This window comes from Babjeviella inositovora (genome assembly GCF_001661335.1).
Source record: "Babjeviella inositovora NRRL Y-12698 unplaced genomic scaffold BABINscaffold_3, whole genome shotgun sequence".
NCBI classification, from domain to species: domain Eukaryota; kingdom Fungi; phylum Ascomycota; class Pichiomycetes; order Serinales; genus Babjeviella; species Babjeviella inositovora.
In genome coordinates, this window is record NW_017566840.1 from 722179 (window position 1) to 743287 (window position 21109).

Consider the following 21109-nt stretch of genomic DNA (forward strand, 5'->3'; position numbering starts at 1 on the left):
CGGATTGGAATTTCTCGATAACAGGAAAAACCCAAGCCCATACATTGTAACAGTACACTATTCCTTTGTAATTCAAATTACTATCACGGCGTTTTTTTAAATTACATATGATGGGAGCAAGGATCCGCGATCCACTTGGCCTCTCCATCCTCACACCTGTGAAACGCAACTAATTGCTCTTTTTAGTGCGGTCCTCATCGTCGCTAAACAACCCCTCATCCTCCAACTGGAACATTGTCGCATCATCATCAAGCGATCTCTTGACTTTGGTCTCGCCCTTGGAAGGCGCTTCGGCTACAGCGGTGGTAGACGCAGCATACTGAGCGTGGTCCTCCTCCAAGTCAAGGTCGAAACTGTCGTTGCGACGGGTATTTCTCTGATCCTCCTCGCCGTCGCTCATCAAGCTCAAGTCGTCCAAGTCGAACTCGTTCGCCTGGTCGGCAGAGGTGGGTAACTGTGAGCTGACAGCCAACATGTAGGAGTCCGCGGTCGGCCTCCAGATAAAGGCGACACTGGTGAACACAAAGAAGTACGCGATCGACGGCCAGAAGCTGAAGATGAAGAAACGCGATTTCCAGTGGCTCTCGATCGTGTCAACTGACGAGTAGCCAAAGTAGACAAAGGTGGAAGCAAACATACCGAGGAAAATGACAATCATGGATGCGAAAATCACGTTAAAGAGCGTCTGGTACATGTGCAATTTGATCACCTGTCTCTGTTCACGCAAGAACGTGGTGGTGGTGCGCATGGAGGTGAGAATGGTGACATAAAAAACAGCAAAGGTCACGGCAGCCGGCACCACCACAAAGAACGCAGCCAAGCTCTTGGAGTCGGGATTCACGATGTAGTCGGGGGCGACATACACCGCAGTCGTGATAAAGGTCAAGCCCGCGAGGATCTTGCATCTTAACATGACCTTCTTGCTCAACTTCGGGTACACAACCCCGTACCCCAAGGAAATCAAAAGCAAGAGAAAGAGCGAGAAGGAAATCTTGACGGAGTTGAGGATGGCGATGAAGAACATGTAAACCAACACGCCCTTCTTGAGGCCCTGCTGGTTCTGCAAGTCGTAGTATGACCAAATCAAGATAGTCTCGGCCGTCAAGAATCCAAAGAATGCCACCAAGTACTTTTGTAACGGTAAGATCGCGGCGCGATGTCTGTAGAACGCCCATGCATAGAGCGCCAAACCAACCCCGTAAAAGATCGCAAGCATCCCGTAGAGCGGCAATTTTGGAATCTCAGACGCCGATAGCTGGCCAAACGCGTTGCGGAAGTCAACCGTTCCGGAGTAGGACTCTGCCTCGTGGGAGTACGTGAACACGCAGTAATACCCGGTGTGCTTGATTTGGTATTTCAAGGTTGTTTGGCCCAAGCTGGTGACATATGTCGTCATGATCTGCGAATGTATGGTACTGTTCGCAAGCTCTTGGTTGATGAGCACGCGGTTGCGTGACTTTTCCTCGCACAACCCGGCGGCAATAGCGGCGCTGTCGCAGATGTAGGTTTTTTTGTTGGGATTGTTCTTGTTTGGGATCCCGAGTAAGTGGTAATCGCGGTACTGCAACACCACCATGGAAACTGACACGTTCAGCGAGTCGGCAGCCTTGTACTGGTCGAGGTAGACGGAGATGTAGGGGTCAATGTTCCCCTGCCAGTCTTCACGGGAGTACATTCCCGCGCACACGCGCGTGGTTTCCTCGTTGAAAGAGCCCTGGTTGGCATGAACCACCACGGCGAGCGAAGCAAGCGAAATAAGCAGGGCAAACTTCATCTTTGGTGTGTAAGTGGAGCGTATGGTAGAACGGGTCGTTTGGGCCAGAAGTACAGCCCCGATACGGGGCGTACGGGACAGAGCGGTACACGCACGAGCTAAAAAGCCGCGATTGGAAGGCTTGGCGGGAAACGAGGGATTATTCTAATGTGCTGTTTGAAATATTTATTTTGATATTTAAGGCTTACCTATTTTGATACAGCAAAGATCTGATGGTTGTGTAAGTTTTATAAAATTGTAAAAAAAAAAAAAAAAAAAACTATTATTGAATGGTTAATGTGGCGCAAGAGTTCGGCCAACCATGGTGACGGACTTGGAGTATGCATACATAGTGGTTGGAGCGAGTATGGTACAACCATCAGGGACGTCAGCCCTACAGACTCATACTTTATCTGTGTTTCTGAGATACTATTTCGAATCTAAATAAAATAAAATATGTGTGTATTTAATGTTTCTAATATCGCCGGCTAAACCCTTTTTTGATTTTCCAGCGGCACTTTTCTACGTCCCTTCGATGCAGGCCATTCTTGCCGCTTGCCTCCAAGTTTACATCAAGAACCAGACGGCTATAAAACGTTTCACCATTCTTATATCATCCATTACTCTTGCACATTTACATCATGTCCCTTGCTAAAGACGCTACTCCGGTCCTCAAGGCCGCAGACATGCCGGAAGAGTTGCAGTACAATGTATTTGAGTTAGCTGGCAAGTTTTCCCAGGAACACCAGTTGGAGAAGGACATTGCCCAGCTGTTGAAGAAAGCGTTGGACGAGGAGTACGGGCATACATGGCACGTAATTGTGGGTAATTCCTTCGGCTCCTACGTCACCCATGAAATGGGCTTTTTTGTCTACTTCTATATCGGTCCAAAGGCCTTTTTGTGCTACAAGTCTGGGTAAGTCCTCCGTTTACCGATGAGAGTGCATGGCCTGAGGATGATACTAATGCAATAATGTATTTTATTTAAGCGAGTGTAAGACGGTGGGGCAATCTACTGGGCAATGAATATGCGAGCAAGGCTTCTTGGTTCCAACAGATGAAGCTTTTAACGTTTTGATGGCCAGGCATATTTTTCAGTAAGGAATCCTCGATCTGGTTCCCAGATTCTGATTTGGTTTTATCTGAATCCCGGTCTCAAATGGAATCTGTATGGAACTCTTCAAAGGCCCGAGTGTGTGGACCAAACTTGTTTCAGTTAGGCACCGGAGGCGGAATATGTGAAGATACAAGCTAAAAGTCAGATAATCTGGCCGCTGCTGCCATACCATTGTGGGGTATATGAAATGAAGCGGCATCTCTAGTTGCAAGCCGCTATCTCTTGCCGCAAACCATCATTGATTAATAATTAACGACAGTCTCTTTAATATCGGAAATCTAACTAGCGGATGCGATGTTATTTTAAAAGCATTCTGCTTCGGTAGATTAACCTTTTTGTATCCACCCCGCTGTTTTGCAACCTACTTATTCTTGAGCTGAAATTGGCCCTACGGGGCCTCGGTCATCACAACTGCATACAGTAATTAAAGGGTGCCTACATAGGTTAGAGTAAGTTTATGTCATTATAGATAACCCGGAGGCTAAAGTACAAGTCGGAAAAATATATATACCGGCGGCGCCCGCTGGTCAAGATCTTTCGTCAATTTAGATCAAAATAGATGGCTTGGCGCCTCTCTGGTTGGAGGCTTCGTGGGAGAGGAACTCAACCTGTCTAGTTTCAGGCAACTTCAAGACTCTCTTCAAGTTGGCACCGATTGGCTTCAACTTCTCCTCGTCGGTGGTCTTAGTCCACAAACCAACTCTGAAGAATTGCTTTCTGACATTCAACACGACACCGTTGACCTCGTTCTGGTCGTCTTCGATGGTCTCACCAATAACAGACAACAAGGCTCTCAACCATAATTCGTTGATGTTGGTCTTCTTGTCCTTGAACTGGAAGGCCCACTTACCACCGCGGGCGTTGGCAACGTCTTCCCATTCTGGCTTGACACCCTCTCTGAACAAGTGGTAGTCAGACTTGATTGGCAAGTCAGTGGCAGCTGGAATAGAGTTGAAGATACCCCAGAACTCCTCAACGGTAGAGAAGGTGATGACTGGCTTCAATAAATCGCCCCAAGACTCGTTCTGGTCCACAGGTGGCTTGGTGTACCACAAGGTCCATCTGGTATTCAATGGGTGCTTTGATTCAAAGTTCTCCTTGTTTGATAAAACGGTGGAGTCTTCCAAGCTCAAGTCGACGGTTTTTTGAATAATTTCTTCAGACATCTCTGGCGGCTGTTAGTACTTGCACAGTGAATGCGACCGGTGTTCCTGAGCCTTCAGTACGAAATACGTCAAACAAGACTCGGACAAACCACAGCAATACATACTTTTGCACTTATCAAAACGCAGCTGGGGTTATGAAAGGAGTAAGACGAGCCAGGCGTTTGTGTCACTTGCTTTATCTCCTGCTTGTCCTCTCTGTGTTGGAAAAATTTGAAGGTGCGAATGAGCCGCAGGTACGCTGGGTAAAGTTCGATATGTAAGTATATGTGGGCACGCAAGCGGCACGCGAGGCCACTAGCGTCGTAGGATGTCTGTGCTCTACGTGTATGAGGGTCAGGGTAACGGCGAGGATTTATTAACTCTGAAAGATGGTCCTGGGGTTTTATCGAAGCGGTTATCAAAGCTTGTTACCCGGCACATAGCCTCTGTTTAAAGAGTGGTGGCATAGATATGTAAACAGGCGCCGCACGACTCCTGCGACTCCACTTCGAGACAACGAGTATGCCGGTAAATCCACGATTTTTCCACCAGAGGGAAGCCAGGAGCATGTACGTTTGAGAGTAACATGGTTTTATAACAAAACTGAGAAAGCGCCTAAGCAGGAATTTCAAGGTACGACTGTGAAGCTGGAGGTTTGGCTGAAAAAAGAAGAACGTTAAACTATCTGAGCTGTCTGTTGAAGACACCTTAAAGGCTTATCGTACAGCATCTGTGTTAGTGTCTGTGAGACGTAGACCAAGAACTATTCAAGCCCCAGAGCCTTATCTATCTACCCCCGTAATGCTTTCGGCTGAGATACTTTGCCGCTTTAGAGATCGTGACGGTTATTCCATCTGTATTTTGCACAAAGCAAGTCCACTGTAGCTCTGTCTCTTCTTTGTCGTGTGCCTATCACTTATACTCCCCGCACGACATCTGTATGGTCTTTACTGATATCAGTTGCAGCTTTTTACGCACCAGTCTTCAACGTGTTGCTTCTTCTGTCATCCAGAACACCTGTATGTCGGTCAACACCCTTATCGACCTCTCTAAAAAGTTGTTTGCAGTCGCTGCCTCTGTAGCCGTTGTCGGTTTGCTAGGTGTGTACAAACTCCAACTGTTTCTCGTGTATCCGTCGTCCTTGAACAATGCCAGAAACGTGTTGGACACCCCTGATGCGTACGATTTGCCCTATGACGACGTTTCGTTGACGACTCCCGACGGAGAGACCCTCCATGCTTTTGCCATCCGTCAGAACGCAGACTCTGCTACCTACACCAACAAAACCATCGTCATGTTGAGCCCTAACGCTGGTAATATCGGTAACTACTTGCCCATTGCCAGACTTTTCTACGACTTTGGCTACAATGTGTTTATATACTCGTACCGCGGGTACGGGAAATCCACCGGAACCGCCTCCGAGAAAGGCTTGAAGCTCGATGCAGACACCGCCATGGAATTTCTCGCGCAAGACATCCAGTTCTCGCAGTCGTCGATTGTCTTGTACGGGCGCTCGCTTGGAGGTGCTGTCTCTATTTATTTGGCCAGCAAACACCCCCAGGCGATCGCAGGGGTGGTGCTTGAGAACACTTTTCTCTGCTTGCCCAAAGTGGTGCCACACATATTCCCGGTTTTGGCGCGTTTCGCGTTCATGTTGCATCAGCGGTGGCCTTCCGAGGAAATTGTGGGCAGTGTCCCGCTGCATATTCCATTTTTGTTCATGAATGGTTTAAAGGATGAGATCGTCCCTCCCAGTCATATGCAGCTGTTGTATGAATTGTGTCTGGCAGACGTGAAGGAGATTCACAAGTTTGCGAATGGGTACCATAACGATACGTTGTCACAGCCTGAGTACTGGGAGATTGTCCATGACTTTATCAAAATGAAGGTGAATCCAATTGGGCATTAACAGGAAGAGCGTAAGACGAAGGTGAATCCAATTGGATATTAGCAGGAAGAGTGTATGAGTGGTGCTTTGCACTGAGTAAACAGCAAGCTTTGTTTCCATCGAGGTTGACCCTCACTGTGGGTGCATATCTTCCAAATGTCTGACCGTTCTCACAGGTGAAAGACGGTGCATTCCCTCTGCCTTTTGAGGTTATCACTACGATCCGTATACCCTGGCTTTTTTTTTTTTTTTTTCTTTCGTTCGGTGCCTTTGTTGGTTATCCATGGTTCAGAAGTTCCATGCGCCAGGTCTCACTTTTTGGATCAAATGATATTTATCGTAGAATTCCCCTTAATACAGCATTTGCCGCTACACTATTTCTGATCCATTTATGATATTAGTAACCCACACTCATAAATTGGGCTCAAAAATTAACATCCTCTCTGCGTGCCACTGGCAAAGTCTATCCCCGTGAGATCTTTGTATATATGCTTCAACACTGGATTGATAGGGCCCGATACTGACAAACCCCCAAAAGCACACTATAGTACCACGGTTCCACAGCCACTGGGACACTCGGTATTCTCGTCCCAAATAAACCACTCTCGCAAGCACCCGAAATGGCCCATGTGGCCGCACGACAAGAACGCCAACGCCATTCCCTTTACCGGCTCGTTACAGTAGATGCACTTCCCCAAACACTTGCGGCACTTGTCACACCACCAAAAACCCTCATCAGCCCCAGTGTCTTTGTTCTCCAAGTTACGCTTTTTTGTCCGCTCGTTCACCACCAACTCAAGACAGTTGGGGCAGTACGTACGCAAGGTTGTTTCGTTCTGGCCCATCAGGCGTATTTCCTCAAACTCGCACTTCTTCATGATGTCGATCGCAATGGTGAACAAGCCCTTGCGGTTCAAAATCTGGATGTACAAATAGATCCACTCGAGCGCCTGCTGCTTCTCCACCACGGGATTCGCCTCGTTGTAGAAGAGAAGGGTGAGGGTGGCACACAAGACGATATTTCCCTGATCCGCGGCGTACTCCGCGGCCTTCTCAATAAGCTGTCTGGCACCCCAGGGGATCACAAGGTCTTCTGATGATCCGGGTTCAATCTCCTTGTAGAGCTGTGACTCGCGTGTGTGGGTGCTGAAGGTCTCGGTGCGCAGTCTGAGCTGTTTCGTAAGTTCGCTTTTGTTACTGGTCCACTTTGTAAGCGCTGGGCTGTGGAGAAGCTGTGGCTCGTGTGATAGATGGTACGGTGTGTGCTCGGTATGGCTTCCGAAGGAAGAGGAGTAGACAGAGTCAGATGCATCTAAATGGTCCCCAAAATACCCAGGGGTGTCCTGCTCGGCAAAATTCGTGGCGATTGGCGTGGAATGCGTGTGCTCGACCAACAACTTGGAGAGATTCTTCTCCGATAAGTTGGCATTAACCTTGAGGGTTGGGACCCCAGACACTTCCTCCGGAAGCACAAAGTACTCAGGGACGGTATCCTCCTTCTTGGCCGAGTCAAAGGTGATCGCCTGGTCGGAAACAAAAGCTGGGGTCTCCATCACGGCGTCCCACTTCCGCGGGATGCTGGACATACTGGGTCTGCTTTGACGGATAAAGCCCTCGGCCTGGCTGCCGAAATGGGAAGAATGGGAGGCGTACGATCCGATATCCAAGTCGGAGCCAATCGATTGTTGGTACGAACCGCTCTCTACACCAGCCTCCACGGCCGAACCTGCTCCCTCAACCAAGCTCTCTTTCACATATTTCTCCTTCCGCTTTTCCACCACAAACCCCTCGTCGAGAGATAGGGCGGTGGCAATCATGGTCCAGGTCTGCGACTCTCTGAAGCGCTGGGCGTTGGCAGCCACTGCCGCGTGGTACCCACACACCGCCGCCATGTCCATGCCTTCGGGAATTTCCGTCAAGTAGGTGTTTGTCAAATACTCAAACGTGTCGTCGTCGTTCAGCGGGATGGGGACGCTGACAGGGACCGCGTAGGGTGTGTTTCCGTTAGCGCTGACACCTGTTGAGGCCCGTGATATGGTGCGAGGAAGCGGCGGCCGCGGATACAACAGAGTGGTGCTGCGGGTCAAAACCGGCCGCTCGACCGGGGTGTAGTAGCTGGTGGGAGAGGAAGACATGGTCTGGATTGGAGAAAGAGTGTCTCTTTCGGGCAGTGCGATAGCCGTAGCAAAGCTAGGGTCGAGCCCAAAGTCCTGCTTGTGCTGGTCGATCATTATCATGTCTGCGAAGCCGTTTCCCCAGGCGAGCGCAGTGCTCGGCAAGTTGCGCAACGGCTGGATGGCCTGTGTCAAGTCTGTCTGGACGAAGGTATGGTCCTTGGAGCAGCTCCAGATGTGGCGATCGCTTTTGTAGTGGAAGCCTGTGATTTGATTTGTGTGTCCCTTGACAATGTATAGCGGGATGTATTTCCGCTTGAGGTTCCAAACCTGTATCGAGTGGACATCGTTCATGAAGCACAGTGCGATGTTGTGGTTGAAGAGCGACGGGTTGGCATGGGTCACCAGCGGCCCCCAGTCGACGCGAGCGATAGGGCCCGACGTGTTTATGACGTAGTCCGGCGTACGTTCGCTGCCCTGACTGCCCATGTTCCAGATCTGGATCTGTTTGTCACGGCCGCCGCTTGCGATATAGTCGAGCTCGGGATGGTACCCGAGAGAAAGCCCGGGTCCGGTATGTGCATTAAGTTTTTTCTCGTACTGTCCCGGCATGCGCACGTCCCACTTCTTGATCACGCCCAGGTCGAAGATCGCCACCAACTTTCGAGGCAGGTGTGGCAGAAACTTGACACACCGCACCGCCTCCGCGTTTCCCTGAATCGTTGTCGTCGGTTTCGAGCTCTTGATACGCAAGTCCCACACCTTCATCGTCCCGTCCTGCGAGCCGCTGAGGATGGAGTACGGATTGTGAGTCGAGAAGTCTAGCGAGTTGACCGCACGCGTGTGGTTGCTGAGGTGGTGCTGGAGCTTCGACGGCTGCTTGCTCGTGTAGTCATAGATGAAGATTGAGCCGCTGGTGGAGGCCGTCGCCACCATGCGCCCCATTGCGTCGTACCCCGCACACACATCCGAGATGGAGCCGAGCTTCTGGTTGTGGCGTGCAGAATTACTCGCAAGCAAGTCCCATTCGACCTTAATCTCCTGAGTCGATACCCGGAGCACCTGGAGGAGGTTCTTGCCTGCAATTACCGCAAAGTCGCCCACGGTACCGTTGAGCGGCGCAAGGCATTGAATCTCCGTGGGAGACGTGTATCGCGCCCGAGAGTCGGACCCCGAAACGGAAGAGGAGTACGAATGGGAACACGATTGGGAGTACGATTGGGAGTACGAGCTGGCACCGGATGTGTATCGCGGAAGCGAACTGGGCGGTGTGTGCGTCGCGGAGTTCAGGTTGTTCTGTGAGCCATAGATGTTGAACGCGAAGCGCGCAAAATTGGAAGTACTGGGCCTGCGTGAAGCGGTCTGTAGCGACGGAGAAATTTCCACCGGGTGCGGTTCCGCCAGCGACCGTGCGCTGTTGTTTCGCGGGATCATAAGTGGAAGCTTAGAGCGGGGGGGGGGGATGAATAAATAAGAATGTCAGGAAGGAGTTGAAGTTTTAAGCGCTGACGGCTGATAAGCGTCATGTTGGTCTGAACACGACCGAGGGGGAATCGCAGCAGATTTGTTTCAAGAGTAGTACGGCGCCGGATAGGGATGTATATGTTCAGTGAGTTGGGCTGGAAGAGACTGAATGTCCCTAATTTGGTCAAAATATTTATTTTTTGTAAATAATTGGAACCGTGCCAGTGATGTCCCGGAGTGTTTATGATATGTTTTTTTCGGTGTTCTTGCCGATAAGGATCTTGCATGCTAGTCAGCTGTCCTACACATACAGTTATACCGATTAAATGCTTATGTTCTATCTCTTGTCTAAATCAACTTGATGTCCCCGATCATAATGTACAGTCGGATAGCGCTATACCGCAAGACGTAGATCCCGTCCTGGAGAAGCTCCACCTCTTCGTTATTCACGTCAATGCTGTGACTGATCGTTTTGACCACCTTCACAAACACGGGTTTGTCAAGATCGGGCTCCTCGATCATGGATATTCCACCACCGGTATCATCAAGCAACTGTAACAGTTCTGGCAACCTGGAAAGGAACTGTTTTTTATACAATGTCGTCAAAATTTCAAAATGCCTGGGGTTGTTAGTATATAACATGGGGAGGAATGAAACGATTAAAGGGCAACTGTTAATTGGGTAAAGAGTTTGGGCGGAGAATAGACGGTTTGTAAACCGTTCATAATCTTGCGTAAGCACACGGTTTTAGACAGCATAGTGCGAGTAAAATCCAGTGTATCAATAAGAAAAAGTGGAGGCAATAACCACTCAGAGTAGCGACGAAGCTGCTGTTCAGCAATCCTTCTCTAAGTTCCGGTCTTCAATCTCCAACCCCAGTTTTCATCATTCATTCCCAATATTCTCCAATCACCTTCAATTGATACGTACTTTCTCATGTAAGAGACCTCAGATGGCGAAAGGCGCTTGACCATGTCACCATTTTTCGTGATGTACACGGTAAATTTGTCTATTTTAGAGAGCCGGGTGCGCAAATATGTCCGAATCAAATAATTAACTCGCTCCAACTCCAGCTCCACAATCATGAGTTGAAGCTTGATGTCCTTCTCAAGCTGGAGCTCCAACGAGTTGATCTCGATAAACTCAATCTGCAGACGAGTCCGCGCCAAAATTCGTTCGAGTAACTCCTCCTCATACTCTAAAACGTCCGGCGCCATCCGCTCGTTCACCACCAGCTGCATCAACCGCGTGAGGTCGTCCTGCTTAGCCTGTTGGATGTTGTAGCCAGATTCTGAGGTCCGGTTCTCCACCCACTCGTTGAGGATGTCGTTGAACTCGTCCATGTGATGTGGGTACTAGCTTATGCTAAAGGAGGATGCTAACTGATGAGAATCTGAGTGATTCGGAATAAGGCTGGGCGTAGGTTGATGTGGTTTTCAGGGGTTGGCAGTGCGAGTGGACAGTATTCATGTATTGATGTCGCCGGGTATCTGAATCACCAAGAGCGTCAATACAATCAGTTACAAATCGGGTCTTACGGGTTCTCATCGAACTTGCAAGCCTCTCTGCCATTTGACCGGGTTCGAAAATCCACGCGTCATCATGTTTTGGTCGTGCCCACACCAGACATACTGTTTGGCTCTTCAAAACACACACCACCATCCATTCATCACCTGTCTGGCTACACACCATGTCGTTCGATCGGTTAGGAGAACTCCAGGCCAAAAAGGCCAAACTTGAAGAACTCAGGAAGCAGCGAGAGAAAAAGCGAGAGGCCACGCCCAGTGCCGCGGACCGCTATGCCTCCGTCAACCTGTTGGTTGATCTGTTGCTACCGCCGGAAACCCCAAAGACTGAAACAGTGTCGTCCCCAGAAAAGACTGTCCCAGACAAAACTCATCCCATAAAGCACGCCAGAGTCTCAATTGCCGTACAAACGACACCGGCTGCCGATAAGCCTAGTGCCATCACCTACAACAAATCTACCCAGACTACGGATAACGACGTTCTTGCAGAACAGAGGGCTGCGAAGCAGCTCAAGGAGATCCAAAGCCAGGTGGAAGCCCAGGTGAGAAAGGATATGGCACAGCTCACGGAGGAAGAAACCGCCTCTGAACCTGAACCGCAGACGACGGAAGTGGATGAAGATCAGCTCGTAGCCTTTATGCAGCGCTCGATGAAAATCGTGAATCGTGCCTTGGATGAGGACTTTGATTTGCTTACAGACTACGCGAAATCGGTGCCGGTGGAGGTTGCCGTTCAGGATGAATTGCAGCAGCTCCACACCTTGACGTTGCCGGCATTGGAGCACCGAGCGGTGACGGGACTCGACTGGTCACCGCATCATCCGGAGCTAGTGGCGGTAGCCTATTCAAAGCAAAGTGAGCGAAGCAGCGACGTATCCAGCTCTATTCTTAACTCTCCAGGTTTGATTCTCGTGTGGAACCTCAACTCCAGCTCGTGGCCTGAATACATTTTCGATGCGCAAACCGAAATCTTGTCTGTCACCTTCTCACATAACTCGCTGTACCTCCTCTTTGGTACCGGGTACAACGGCCGCATTATGTCGTGGGACCTTAGGTCCAAACGGTCCTCACCCACTTTGCAATCCCCGATCGGAGGTGCTACGGGTGCTCATTGCCACCCGGTGTTTGCCCTCACCCAGCTTTCCGAAACCGAGGCAGATTCTAAGGCCTCGGGGACATTAATCACTGCTTCGACAGACGGTACGGTCTGTTCCTGGTCTCAGCACATACTTGCCAGGCCTATGTCTGCCCCCTTTAGTGCCAAGTCGCCCCAGGGGTCACTCGCGAGGTATGACGAACTTGCGGTCACACAGCTAGCAGTGCTTGCGGCGGACCCCGGTGGGCTTCTTGCCGGCTGCGAAGATGGCAAGATCTACCGCGTGGCACGATTTGAAAGCACGGATGTGAAACCGGGCCAAATAGACACCCTGATATATGAGGGCCATGGTGACGGTTCGGTTAGTGCGTTGGTTGCACATCACAACATCGCTGTTTTTGGAGACGTGTTTCTTTCCTGTGGCTTTGACTGGTCGATTAAGCTCTGGAGACTAGACCTGCAGACACAGAGACCACGGAAACAGTCTGTGGGTGCATTCGATCCGGATTCCACGTTGGGCTTGCTGAGCCACATTGAAACGGTGGCCCCGGTCTGGGCTGCTCTGCGGAATAATGTGGTGTTAGACGTGGCCTGGAGACCGGGCCATGACTCACAATTTGTGGCGGTGGGGCTTGAAGGGGTGCTAGAGGTGTGGGACCTTGCTAGGGACAGCATTAACCCGGTCGTTAGGATTGAGACGGGGAAAGGAGTAAATAAGGTGGTGTTTGATCCATCAGGAGGGCGAGTGGTGTGTGGAGGCGTCGATAGCGTGGTCCAAGTTTGGAAGTTTGCCGCTGACGAGACAAGCGAGGACAGGGCCATGGGGAGTTTGAAAATGAAGCAGCTAAGAGAATCAGACATCAGACTGTGATAGCAGTCATAGGCTCTGGATCATTAAGCAATACTAGCAGTGTACATGATAGCGAACGGTGTAACCGAGTAACGTTAGCTCGGGAATTAATTTATTCACCTTATCTGGCCTTATGTGCACATACCTGATCCCGGATGAAGCAATCTTACCAGATAAATTGTTAATGTCTCAACACGTATATATATAATCGGCACATCACTTTATTCACTTAATCATATCAATCACTATTTCATTATTCACTTCACATCTTCAACGCGCATTGAACTATAGACCATCTGGTCAGTATACTCTTACTAAAAATACATCACCCACAACGTCCTAGACACACTAGACAAACCTGGTGTAGAGGTTCCCTCTGGCAGAAATCTTGATCTCTCCAAAGTTCTCCGCCTGCTTCAAGCTGACGGCATCGCCAGTGGCCAAGACCAACAACTCAAAGAAAGCCCTGGTGGCCTGTTTCTTTGGCTGCAGTGACAATGGCTGCTCGGATGCGGTATCGAACAAAAGCACCTCTGCAAAGGTGGTGGCAGTGTCACCTGTCTCAAACACCTCGCGCAACTGGCCAGCCATTTTGTAGGTGGACCGTGACACAATGGACTCGCTAGCCTGTTTGGTGTACTCATCTTCCTCAGCCTGTGCTTCTGGAGACTGCAAGCCCAACTGGTTGCCGATGTCAAAGCCGAATTGGTCCACACGCTCATCCTCGCTCTCTGGCTGCGGAAGGTCAAAGTCTTGAACCATCTCCTCGTAATCGTTCTGCTCCCCATGCGGCGCCTCAGGGGTCGACTGAGGAACGGCATTCACATCCCCGTGGTTCCTTAAGGCCACACATCTTCGCTTGAACTCGGAGGTGACTTCTTGGGCAAACCTGCCAAACAAAAAAGACGTCCCCTTGGCTCGCACCAGCTGCAAACGGGCATCAACAGACAAGCCTTCGGCTGGATATATCGTTTCCCTTCTCAACTGGTCAGCGGGAATCTCCGTAGTCTCATCCACCATCAACCGCTTTCTGAGGGTTCTGATTCCCGAGTCAGTCAACCCGATTGGCCTCATCCTCCTCTGTCTGGTGTGGGTCTCGGGCGACGGAAGCATCTCGGTTGCAGTGCGTGCTTTAGGGGTCAACGGCATGGTTTTTTCCTCTGGCTGTGGCGATGGGTAGTCAAACGCGTAGTCACCGCCCATATCAAAATCCTGCTGGTGCTCCTCAGGGAAGGATAATTCTGGAAAAACGGTCATTTCATCGGCCAACGGCGCTTCACCGGCTCGGCCAACCTCTACAGACGTGTCAAAGTCCAAGCCCAAGTCCAATGCATCGTCCTTAGGCAAGTCAATGTCAAAGTTCAAGTCCAAGTCGTCCTCATCGTCGCGTTGTTCCAAATCGTCCCGCTGGTGTCTTCTGGGGATCTCGATGGAGGTGTTGAAGTCAGGTTGCGAATGCGCAAACAAGCTGGTGTGGAGGTTCGCCGTGTCGTGACGAATGGCTGAAAAATTCACAGCCGAGTCGTCAAAGTTCAAGTTCAACGGCTCCTGGTATAACAAATCCGTGCCGGTAACGGTGTCGCGCAAGGTGAGGCTGCGGATCAGGGGCACAACCGTTTCGTCAACAGGCAACGTCACCGAATTGCTGCTCTTGAACGCAGACTTCAACCGCAACAACGCGTCCGCTACGTCGTCAAGCAAGTACTTGGCCTTGCGCGAGTAGATGCGCACCACCCCGAGCAACAATTGCCCGGAGAGACGCAACGCGAGCGGCTGGATAGCCACCGCCTGGGAGCTCTGGTTTTCCGCCGAAGACGACGCGATGGCCTCCGTGGACTTTGTGATGTTGGCCTGCAAAAGCTGCTGCTTGGAGAGTTTCTTCTCCAAGTTGGCTGCCAACCATACGTGTGCCAACGGCCCTTCTTTCGTCAAGAGCTGTTCTGAGTAAAACATAGTGGGTGAAGGGCGTTGAGTCGAAAAAGTGGAGGTAGTTGTGTGTTGTTTTGTATTGTGAGGAGCAATTTCCATTTAGGGCGGTGCGAAAATATTCAGGAGCGACGCGTCGCATGACCCGCTCGCCACGTGAATTTTAGCGCGTTTTGTAGCCACAACGCCACGAGTGTGGCGTTTTCCTCACGTGATCTGCAGAACGTTCGTTGCACGTGTGCATCTGGAATATTGGCAAGTTCATCTCCCGCGGTCAACGCCCTTGCCATTGTCACATAAACGATATTATGACGTCATAGACATCAGTTGATTTATTGAGTTACTAGGGTTTTCCAACTGAGGTTACTTTTTATGTGCTATGATATCATGGATTTGTGCATATAGAATCCAGACCATCAGATGGATATTGTGCTGTAGCTGGTGAGTATTGTTCCCCGCCATCTTCTAGTAGTATGCAGACCCAATCGTTCCGTCCACCTTAACCTGGACTAGTATTTCCTCCCGTTACTCTCTTGCTGTGAGTTAATACAGAAAGGAGCCATAAGTGGTCTGAATAGACTGTCTGGGGGTATATCTAGCAGGTAATGGTGGACATTCTCAACTAAGAGAAAATATTGTTGATTGCCTTAGACACTTGATATAAGTGGGAGGGTGGGGAGGTTGTGAGATAGCCGTACCACGCCGCTCCGGATGAGAAATGGATCCGGCCGAGCCATATGACGCATGTGTACAGTGACGCCTTTAACACGCTGTCGGCGCTAGAGGCTTAGCCCGCTGCAGGTATTAGCCGCCTCTGCGCTACAAGATCTTTGATTATCCATAATTGCAGATACTACGTAATGGATTTTCTCCTATTTTAGACATTTATCCTATGCCGAATAAGCAACTGCATTCTTTATTGTATCTACTATTGTTAAATATCTCGTCCCGTCGCATTTACTAATGAAATACGGCATTGTTGCTATTACTACAAAGACTACTGTACTATAGCAATTAGACTATTTATTACAGGGAATAGCTGCATCACTTGCATTACAGGAATCATGCCACCCTGTCTCACCGCGCTTAAATTTAGGCAGTATTAATGCACAAGGTAATTCATGCTAATCCCTACGCGAAAAGACAGGGATATTCGCTTGACGTCAGCTATATTTAGCTCTCACTACTCCTTTACGCGTTTTGAATTATTAAATTCTCGGATGGCTTTAGCCTCAGGTGTTCTAGTAATACTTCCCCCAGGTTCGTCTAGGGGCCCCGGACAGTATCCCTGGTGGAACTTTAGAGCGTTTAACAATACAGCAAGAGAGCAGGCTTATTGTTCGTAAATCTAAAGCTAAAGTGCACCACAGAGACATTCAGAGGTCGCTTTTGGTTTCGAAACTAGTACCGAGCGAGACAATAACGTGGACTTCAAATTGGCGAATGCTCCAGGTTGCAAGTCCGTACGTTTTGTGATTATGTCATTTGAGGATGTAAAATCCTTCAGCTGTAGGATAGAACAGACTGGTCCAAACGTAAATCTAGTAATTCAGTGACGACTATAAAAATTTAGTCAGGTATCCTTAAGCCTCAATGTCGTCGTAAACTTTGACAACGGAATCACTGCTTCAGGCGTGCTTTTGACTACATACATCGTAAGTCCGCAACCTGCATTTCCATATGCCCTTGTAAGAGTTCTGGTCTCGAATAGGAAAGAGTCTGGTGGTTAACCAAAAATCTCAAAAAAGAAACTTAAAGTCTAGAGGTATAGAGAAGTGCCTAGGGTATTACTTAGTACGAGGCGATACTGCAGGTAATGTCTAGAAACCATGCAATCTTTTGGCCTGGTCAAAAATCTTTACACCCCCTGTCAGTATTCCGCTGCTTGATAGATGCCCTGGACCTTGCTCTCTTGACGAGGTTGGTTCTGAAATGTTGGTGGTACTTTAGAGTTTTGTTGTTCACTAGCTGCTGTTCGCTTGAAGAAATAGTAGTTACACGAGAGTCTGGGTCTAAAGTAAATTTCTTGAAATCAAAAACAATAGTCTTGAAAGCACTCCTAGTTTATACACACTTTCCCATCTGTTTCCAGATGTAGCACTTTAGTGGTCCACTAACTGCTAATTGGTATTGGCTGGCCAATTATTAGTTGACAGTATGTCTTATTGTCTCTTTGTCAGCTATCCACTAGGACCTGGCTGGTTTTCCCGACCCAACGGTCTACCAGTTTTGGTTGGCAGCATGGAAGTATTAGTCAATACTCTGGGATCGGCTACTTTGTCTACTAACTGTCAATTGCGAAACTAATCCGTTAAGGGTCTCAAAATAAGGGTGATCTCTTAGTTGGTGCAAACTCATACAAAGCAGTAAGCAACTCTTGTATATAAAATGAACCCGACAATTAAGAAATTTTCTTGTTTCATATTTGGAGTAAGTGTCTGATACTGGTGAGAAACGCCATTATAGCACCCTATGTACCAGGCACGAGCAATAATACTCATTTTTTCAATTTGCCAAGTTTTGTTCCTCATGGTTCAATAGTTACGGCATCTGACGACGATTTGTAACCACTTCTGGAACCAAAAGATTCCAGGTAGGGAAGCTTTTTATCAATGATTCACGAAAACCAAGGTCTAATTATCATATTGGTTGAGCTGTTAGTATATCTTTCGTTGAAGCTCGAGATTGTAGAGCTAAGAGTCGGCCCCCCACACATGTTGTGAGGGTTAACTAACTAGCTTTTTTTCCACCTGCCAGTAGGGTATATGCACAGCTTGAAAGCCCGTTGGTAATTGTTATTTTAATCGAGAAATCATTTGAGGTTCACCTTGGGCGTTTATAAGAGGAATACACAAGTGGTCCTGGAACGGCCAAGGTCTGGCTTAAAATAGGGAGCACGCATTTTTTTCGGTCTTTTCGCAGACTACGTAAGAATCAATCGAGTCTTATAATTGAAGTCTCAATACCCGGCAGTCAAACCTGTAGACTTTTAATGTCAGCTACTTTTATAGATATTCAGCGTTGACTTGTAAATGCCACTAAATCATGACCAAGCTTCAACCCAATCAATGCATCAGTTATATTTGCCCCTAAGCCACAAATTCCTCGTGGACCATAGAACTAAGCATCCGTTTAAGTTGGCCATTCAAATAACTCCTAGTTCAGCACATCGATGGAGATACGCGTTTCTATGGGGGCCTCGCCTGCCCAATGGGGAAACCAGAAGCGCTAGACTCCCCAGACTCTACTTCCCACTCTCCACCAATCCGAAGAGCCATTTGCATGTATTCATCCTATAATAAACTGCATCAACTCCTACTTTGCATATCCTATGAAATCAACATAAGCAGGGTGAGTTTGGGGCTCAGCCATTTTACTGAGGAAACCCCTGAACCCTCTACTATTCTTGTCCGATTTATAGTGTAGCCTACCAAGGTAGCACCTGCGACTATCCGGAACCTGTTTAGAGAAAAGGCGATTATTCAGGTCGGGTCTAATATCCCTATCTCCGGCCCATAGCTGCGGTAGTTTTTGCCTAATCCGGTATAGGTATACTGATAAACGATGAGGTGCAGGAAATCGGTTTTGAAGCGTGGGGTGAAAAGTTTCATTGTTTGATACCTTACTAAAACATGCAACCAGTCGTCTTTTACGGGATACAACTTCTCAGAGCTCACTAAAATATTCTTTTTTTCTTTATCCTCGGTTAATCTATAAATAGAGCTCGAAATCCTCAAATAATTCCTGCTCCATTCCCCGATCTCTATCCACCTACCACTACCATTGTCACCCGTGCCACCAAGTTGGTGGGTTCACAGGTTTTCACTGCTACCAGCTATGAGTACTGTATCTGCTAGAACTTTATGCTAGACGGTACGATCAAGTTGGAGGTCAAGTTGACCGGATTTCTTAACACCCACGTCTTGTCTGACAACGAGGAGGCTGGTCCATGGGTTACCTGTGTCTATCCTGATGTGTTAGCCCACAACCACCGGTAAATTTTGTCTTTGCGTCTTCACCCGCGTATTGACGGCGATGGTAGCTGCCACTTGCTCTGATGTCAAAGTTTCCCCACATCCATTAGGCTCGCTGGAAAATATGTACAGGAACGGGTTCTATGCTGAAGAAGACTGTTTTCAAGACCGTGAAGGAGTCCTTGACCAATTATGAGTCGTCTACGGGACAGAACATGGGATATTTTCGACCCGAAGTCTATCAGTCCGTACTTGGGTAAACCGGCTTCTTACAAGTTGATTTTCTCTCAGTGTCCACCGCTTTTGGCAAAGCCAGTCTCGCTTGTGGATAAGAGAGCCTCATGGGCCTCTACTCCGGTCCAGGTTGTTCCATACAGGGAAGATAGATTGTATCCTTCCGGTGTGCACGTTCCACAATATTCCGGTGATGGGGTCAGAGGGATGCACGAGGGGACAGCTGATAGCAATGCCAACATCCAGAACACTGATGTTTTTTGTTCTTCCACTCCTCTGATATAACGCACTTCCCTGCTCCCAAAGACTTCCCATTGATTCCTGTTGAGCCAATTTCCTTGTTGTTGAAACCGAAACATTTCTTTACCGAGAACCCGGCTTTGGATATCGTGCCTTCCTACGCTTGCACCACTGGTGAAGCCAAAGCGGCCGCTGCCAACGGTGGGATTGTGGTAAAGTCCAGAACCGGTACCACGTTCACTTTAACATTCGAAAGGATCTATGGGTTTATCGGCGAGTGCTGCAAGTAGGCTGTTACCTAGGAAAAGCCCCCAGTGGGGTTTCCGATTGTGATCTATCTAACGCTATGCTTGAAATTTATTATGGCCTATACAGAAATTGCTTCGCAGTCACTTTATCTAGTTGGTTTAGAACTGGCTGTTCGTGCTCAGATTTTTGTTTGCCAACCCGTATGAACTTCGCCTTGAGTATTCTAGCATGAAGATTGAATAAGGGAGAAGGTCATACATCACTCAGACTAAAGCCAATCTGCGTATCCTTCGCATTCGTATAGTAATCCTTGTTTGTTGATTTTTACGCCGGTACCAAAGTCCAGGCAATCTATCTAGGATGGAATATGATATCAGTCGCTATGGCTAAATCACAGACGACCCCAGACCGATGAAACAGCAGGATAGGAGAGTCTGCCAGACCTGGGTAGATTGTCGACACTCCTAATCTTGGGCATTGTGGCCGAGTGGTTAAGGCGAGACACTCGAAATGTCTTGGGTTTACCCGCGCAGGTTCGAATCCTGCCAATGTCGCCATGATTTTTTTTAGTTCGTTCAGCTTTTACCGAATAGTGTCCAATATCATGTTGGGGTTCGTTTCGATTGAAATGTATACTCATTGACCGAGCGAGCCAATTGTGGCAGGCGCTGATCTGATTCACCCTTTACATACTATACCATCTCCTGATTATTTCTACGTTCAGATGTATATTTCATCTATTGCTATATGTACAGCCAATCCACTTAGTATATTGGAATGGAATTGCGGTTGCGGTCCAACTCCCAGCCCATCATTCTGGTGCACGCAAGCAACTTCTCTCTCGCCTGGATGACAAAGTGCTTGGCCAACCCGATCTTCCGGAACTGGTTCCCGTCGCTGGCTACTCTACCATCGCTGCCAATAGTGGGCAAAATGTTCTCACCGGCACTCAAACTGACGAACAACGTGAAGGGGACGAACCAAATACAGATACCAAAAAACGCCGCCACTTCGGAAAACGTAGGCAAGGGCTGCTCTTTGTACCCGTCGGCTAAACGCTCCTGTAAGGATGGAATGTGGGGATTACTGAAATGCGCGAACCAGAAATAGTGGTTGATGAGCACAAGACCGCACGATATGAGAAAGGCCGCATCGGTAAAGTGCACGTAAGGAAACCTCTTCAAGTTCTGGTAGTAGATATAGTAGGAGAATAAGGACATAAGGACTAACTTTAACGGAAACCCATCAAACATGTAGAGGGAGAGTAAAAGCCCAATGTTGGCAAAGATCATGCGCTGGAGAAAACGCTTTGTGGGCTCAGAATGCTCCTCCACAAGCTCCGAAAGGTAGTATAGGCCCAGTGCAATAGCGAGGGTTAGCAATACTAAACCGACAGCAATTCCGACATAAGATAGGATCTGGAGGATCATGTTAAGGTGATCTATGGGTAGACTTGGAGAGGAGATAGTGCACGACGTGTTCACACGTCTTTAACAACGCGACGCCAAACGTAATCGTAACGCGTTTCCGCTT

General features: G+C 48.6%; 10 protein-coding genes and 1 non-coding gene across 11 annotated transcripts; 5 read left to right on the forward strand and 6 right to left on the reverse strand.

The window, feature by feature from the left end:
• Positions 1-169: 169 nt before the first annotated feature.
• BABINDRAFT_34204 (uncharacterized protein) lies at positions 170-1774 on the reverse strand (the record flags this gene model as incomplete). The annotated part of the gene is made up of 1 exon (XM_019131670.1): positions 170-1774. The coding sequence occupies one exon, from the start codon at positions 1772-1774 to the stop codon at positions 170-172; it is 1605 nt and encodes a 534-aa protein (XP_018986526.1).
• A 474-nt stretch (positions 1775-2248) lies between these two features.
• BABINDRAFT_160590 (dynein light chain) lies at positions 2249-3147 on the forward strand. Its single transcript, XM_019128324.1, has one exon. It carries the CDS (start codon positions 2395-2397, stop codon positions 2671-2673), a length of 279 nt encoding a protein of 92 aa, XP_018986527.1. The 5' UTR covers positions 2249-2394; the 3' UTR covers positions 2674-3147.
• A 268-nt stretch (positions 3148-3415) lies between these two features.
• Positions 3416-4036, reverse strand: EIF4E (translation initiation factor eIF4E; the record flags this gene model as incomplete). Its single annotated transcript, XM_019130377.1, has 1 exon — positions 3416-4036. One exon carries the CDS (start codon positions 4034-4036, stop codon positions 3416-3418), a length of 621 nt encoding a protein of 206 aa, XP_018986528.1.
• Positions 4037-4613: 577 nt separating this feature from the next.
• Positions 4614-6211, forward strand: BABINDRAFT_160593 (uncharacterized protein). Its single transcript, XM_019128325.1, has one exon. It carries the CDS (start codon positions 5037-5039, stop codon positions 5922-5924), a length of 888 nt encoding a protein of 295 aa, XP_018986529.1. The 5' UTR covers positions 4614-5036; the 3' UTR covers positions 5925-6211.
• Positions 6212-6445: 234 nt separating this feature from the next.
• BABINDRAFT_33844 (uncharacterized protein) lies at positions 6446-9451 on the reverse strand (the record flags this gene model as incomplete). Its single annotated transcript, XM_019131655.1, has 2 exons — positions 6446-7141; positions 7766-9451. The coding sequence occupies 2 exons, from the start codon at positions 9449-9451 to the stop codon at positions 6446-6448; spliced, it is 2382 nt and encodes a 793-aa protein (XP_018986530.1).
• Positions 9452-9829: 378 nt separating this feature from the next.
• On the reverse strand, positions 9830-10824 carry SLD5 (DNA replication protein; the record flags this gene model as incomplete). Its single annotated transcript, XM_019131664.1, has 2 exons — positions 9830-10100; positions 10412-10824. The coding sequence occupies 2 exons, from the start codon at positions 10822-10824 to the stop codon at positions 9830-9832; spliced, it is 684 nt and encodes a 227-aa protein (XP_018986531.1).
• A 347-nt stretch (positions 10825-11171) lies between these two features.
• On the forward strand, positions 11172-12974 carry BABINDRAFT_165904 (uncharacterized protein; the record flags this gene model as incomplete). The annotated part of the gene is made up of 1 exon (XM_019130378.1): positions 11172-12974. One exon carries the CDS (start codon positions 11172-11174, stop codon positions 12972-12974), a length of 1803 nt encoding a protein of 600 aa, XP_018986532.1.
• Positions 12975-13301: 327 nt separating this feature from the next.
• Positions 13302-14906, reverse strand: MCD1 (kleisin alpha; the record flags this gene model as incomplete). Its single annotated transcript, XM_019132553.1, has 1 exon — positions 13302-14906. The coding sequence occupies one exon, from the start codon at positions 14904-14906 to the stop codon at positions 13302-13304; it is 1605 nt and encodes a 534-aa protein (XP_018986533.1).
• A 3836-nt stretch (positions 14907-18742) lies between these two features.
• BABINDRAFT_7029 (uncharacterized protein) lies at positions 18743-19617 on the forward strand (the record flags this gene model as incomplete). Its single annotated transcript, XM_019132554.1, has 3 exons — positions 18743-18873; positions 19099-19349; positions 19394-19617. The coding sequence occupies 3 exons, from the start codon at positions 18743-18745 to the stop codon at positions 19615-19617; spliced, it is 606 nt and encodes a 201-aa protein (XP_018986534.1).
• A 432-nt stretch (positions 19618-20049) lies between these two features.
• BABINDRAFT_t108 lies at positions 20050-20130 on the forward strand. Its single transcript has one exon. It is a non-coding gene; the product is annotated as a tRNA-Ser (tRNA).
• A 152-nt stretch (positions 20131-20282) lies between these two features.
• BABINDRAFT_160596 (uncharacterized protein) lies at positions 20283-21037 on the reverse strand. The gene has a single exon (XM_019128326.1). The coding sequence runs from the start codon at positions 21004-21006 to the stop codon at positions 20341-20343; it is 666 nt and encodes a 221-aa protein (XP_018986535.1). The 5' UTR covers positions 21007-21037; the 3' UTR covers positions 20283-20340.
• Between the last annotated feature and the right edge of the window lie 72 nt (positions 21038-21109).

Excerpts from the sequence above, each read along its gene's own strand:
- BABINDRAFT_160590 (XM_019128324.1), top strand. The coding sequence starts at position 2,395 with ATGTCCCTTGCTAAAGACGCTACTCCGGTCCTCAAGGCCGCAGACATG.
- BABINDRAFT_160593 (XM_019128325.1), top strand. The coding sequence starts at position 5,037 with ATGTCGGTCAACACCCTTATCGACCTCTCTAAAAAGTTGTTTGCAGTC.
- BABINDRAFT_160596 (XM_019128326.1), bottom strand. The coding sequence starts at position 21,006 with ATGATCCTCCAGATCCTATCTTATGTCGGAATTGCTGTCGGTTTAGTA.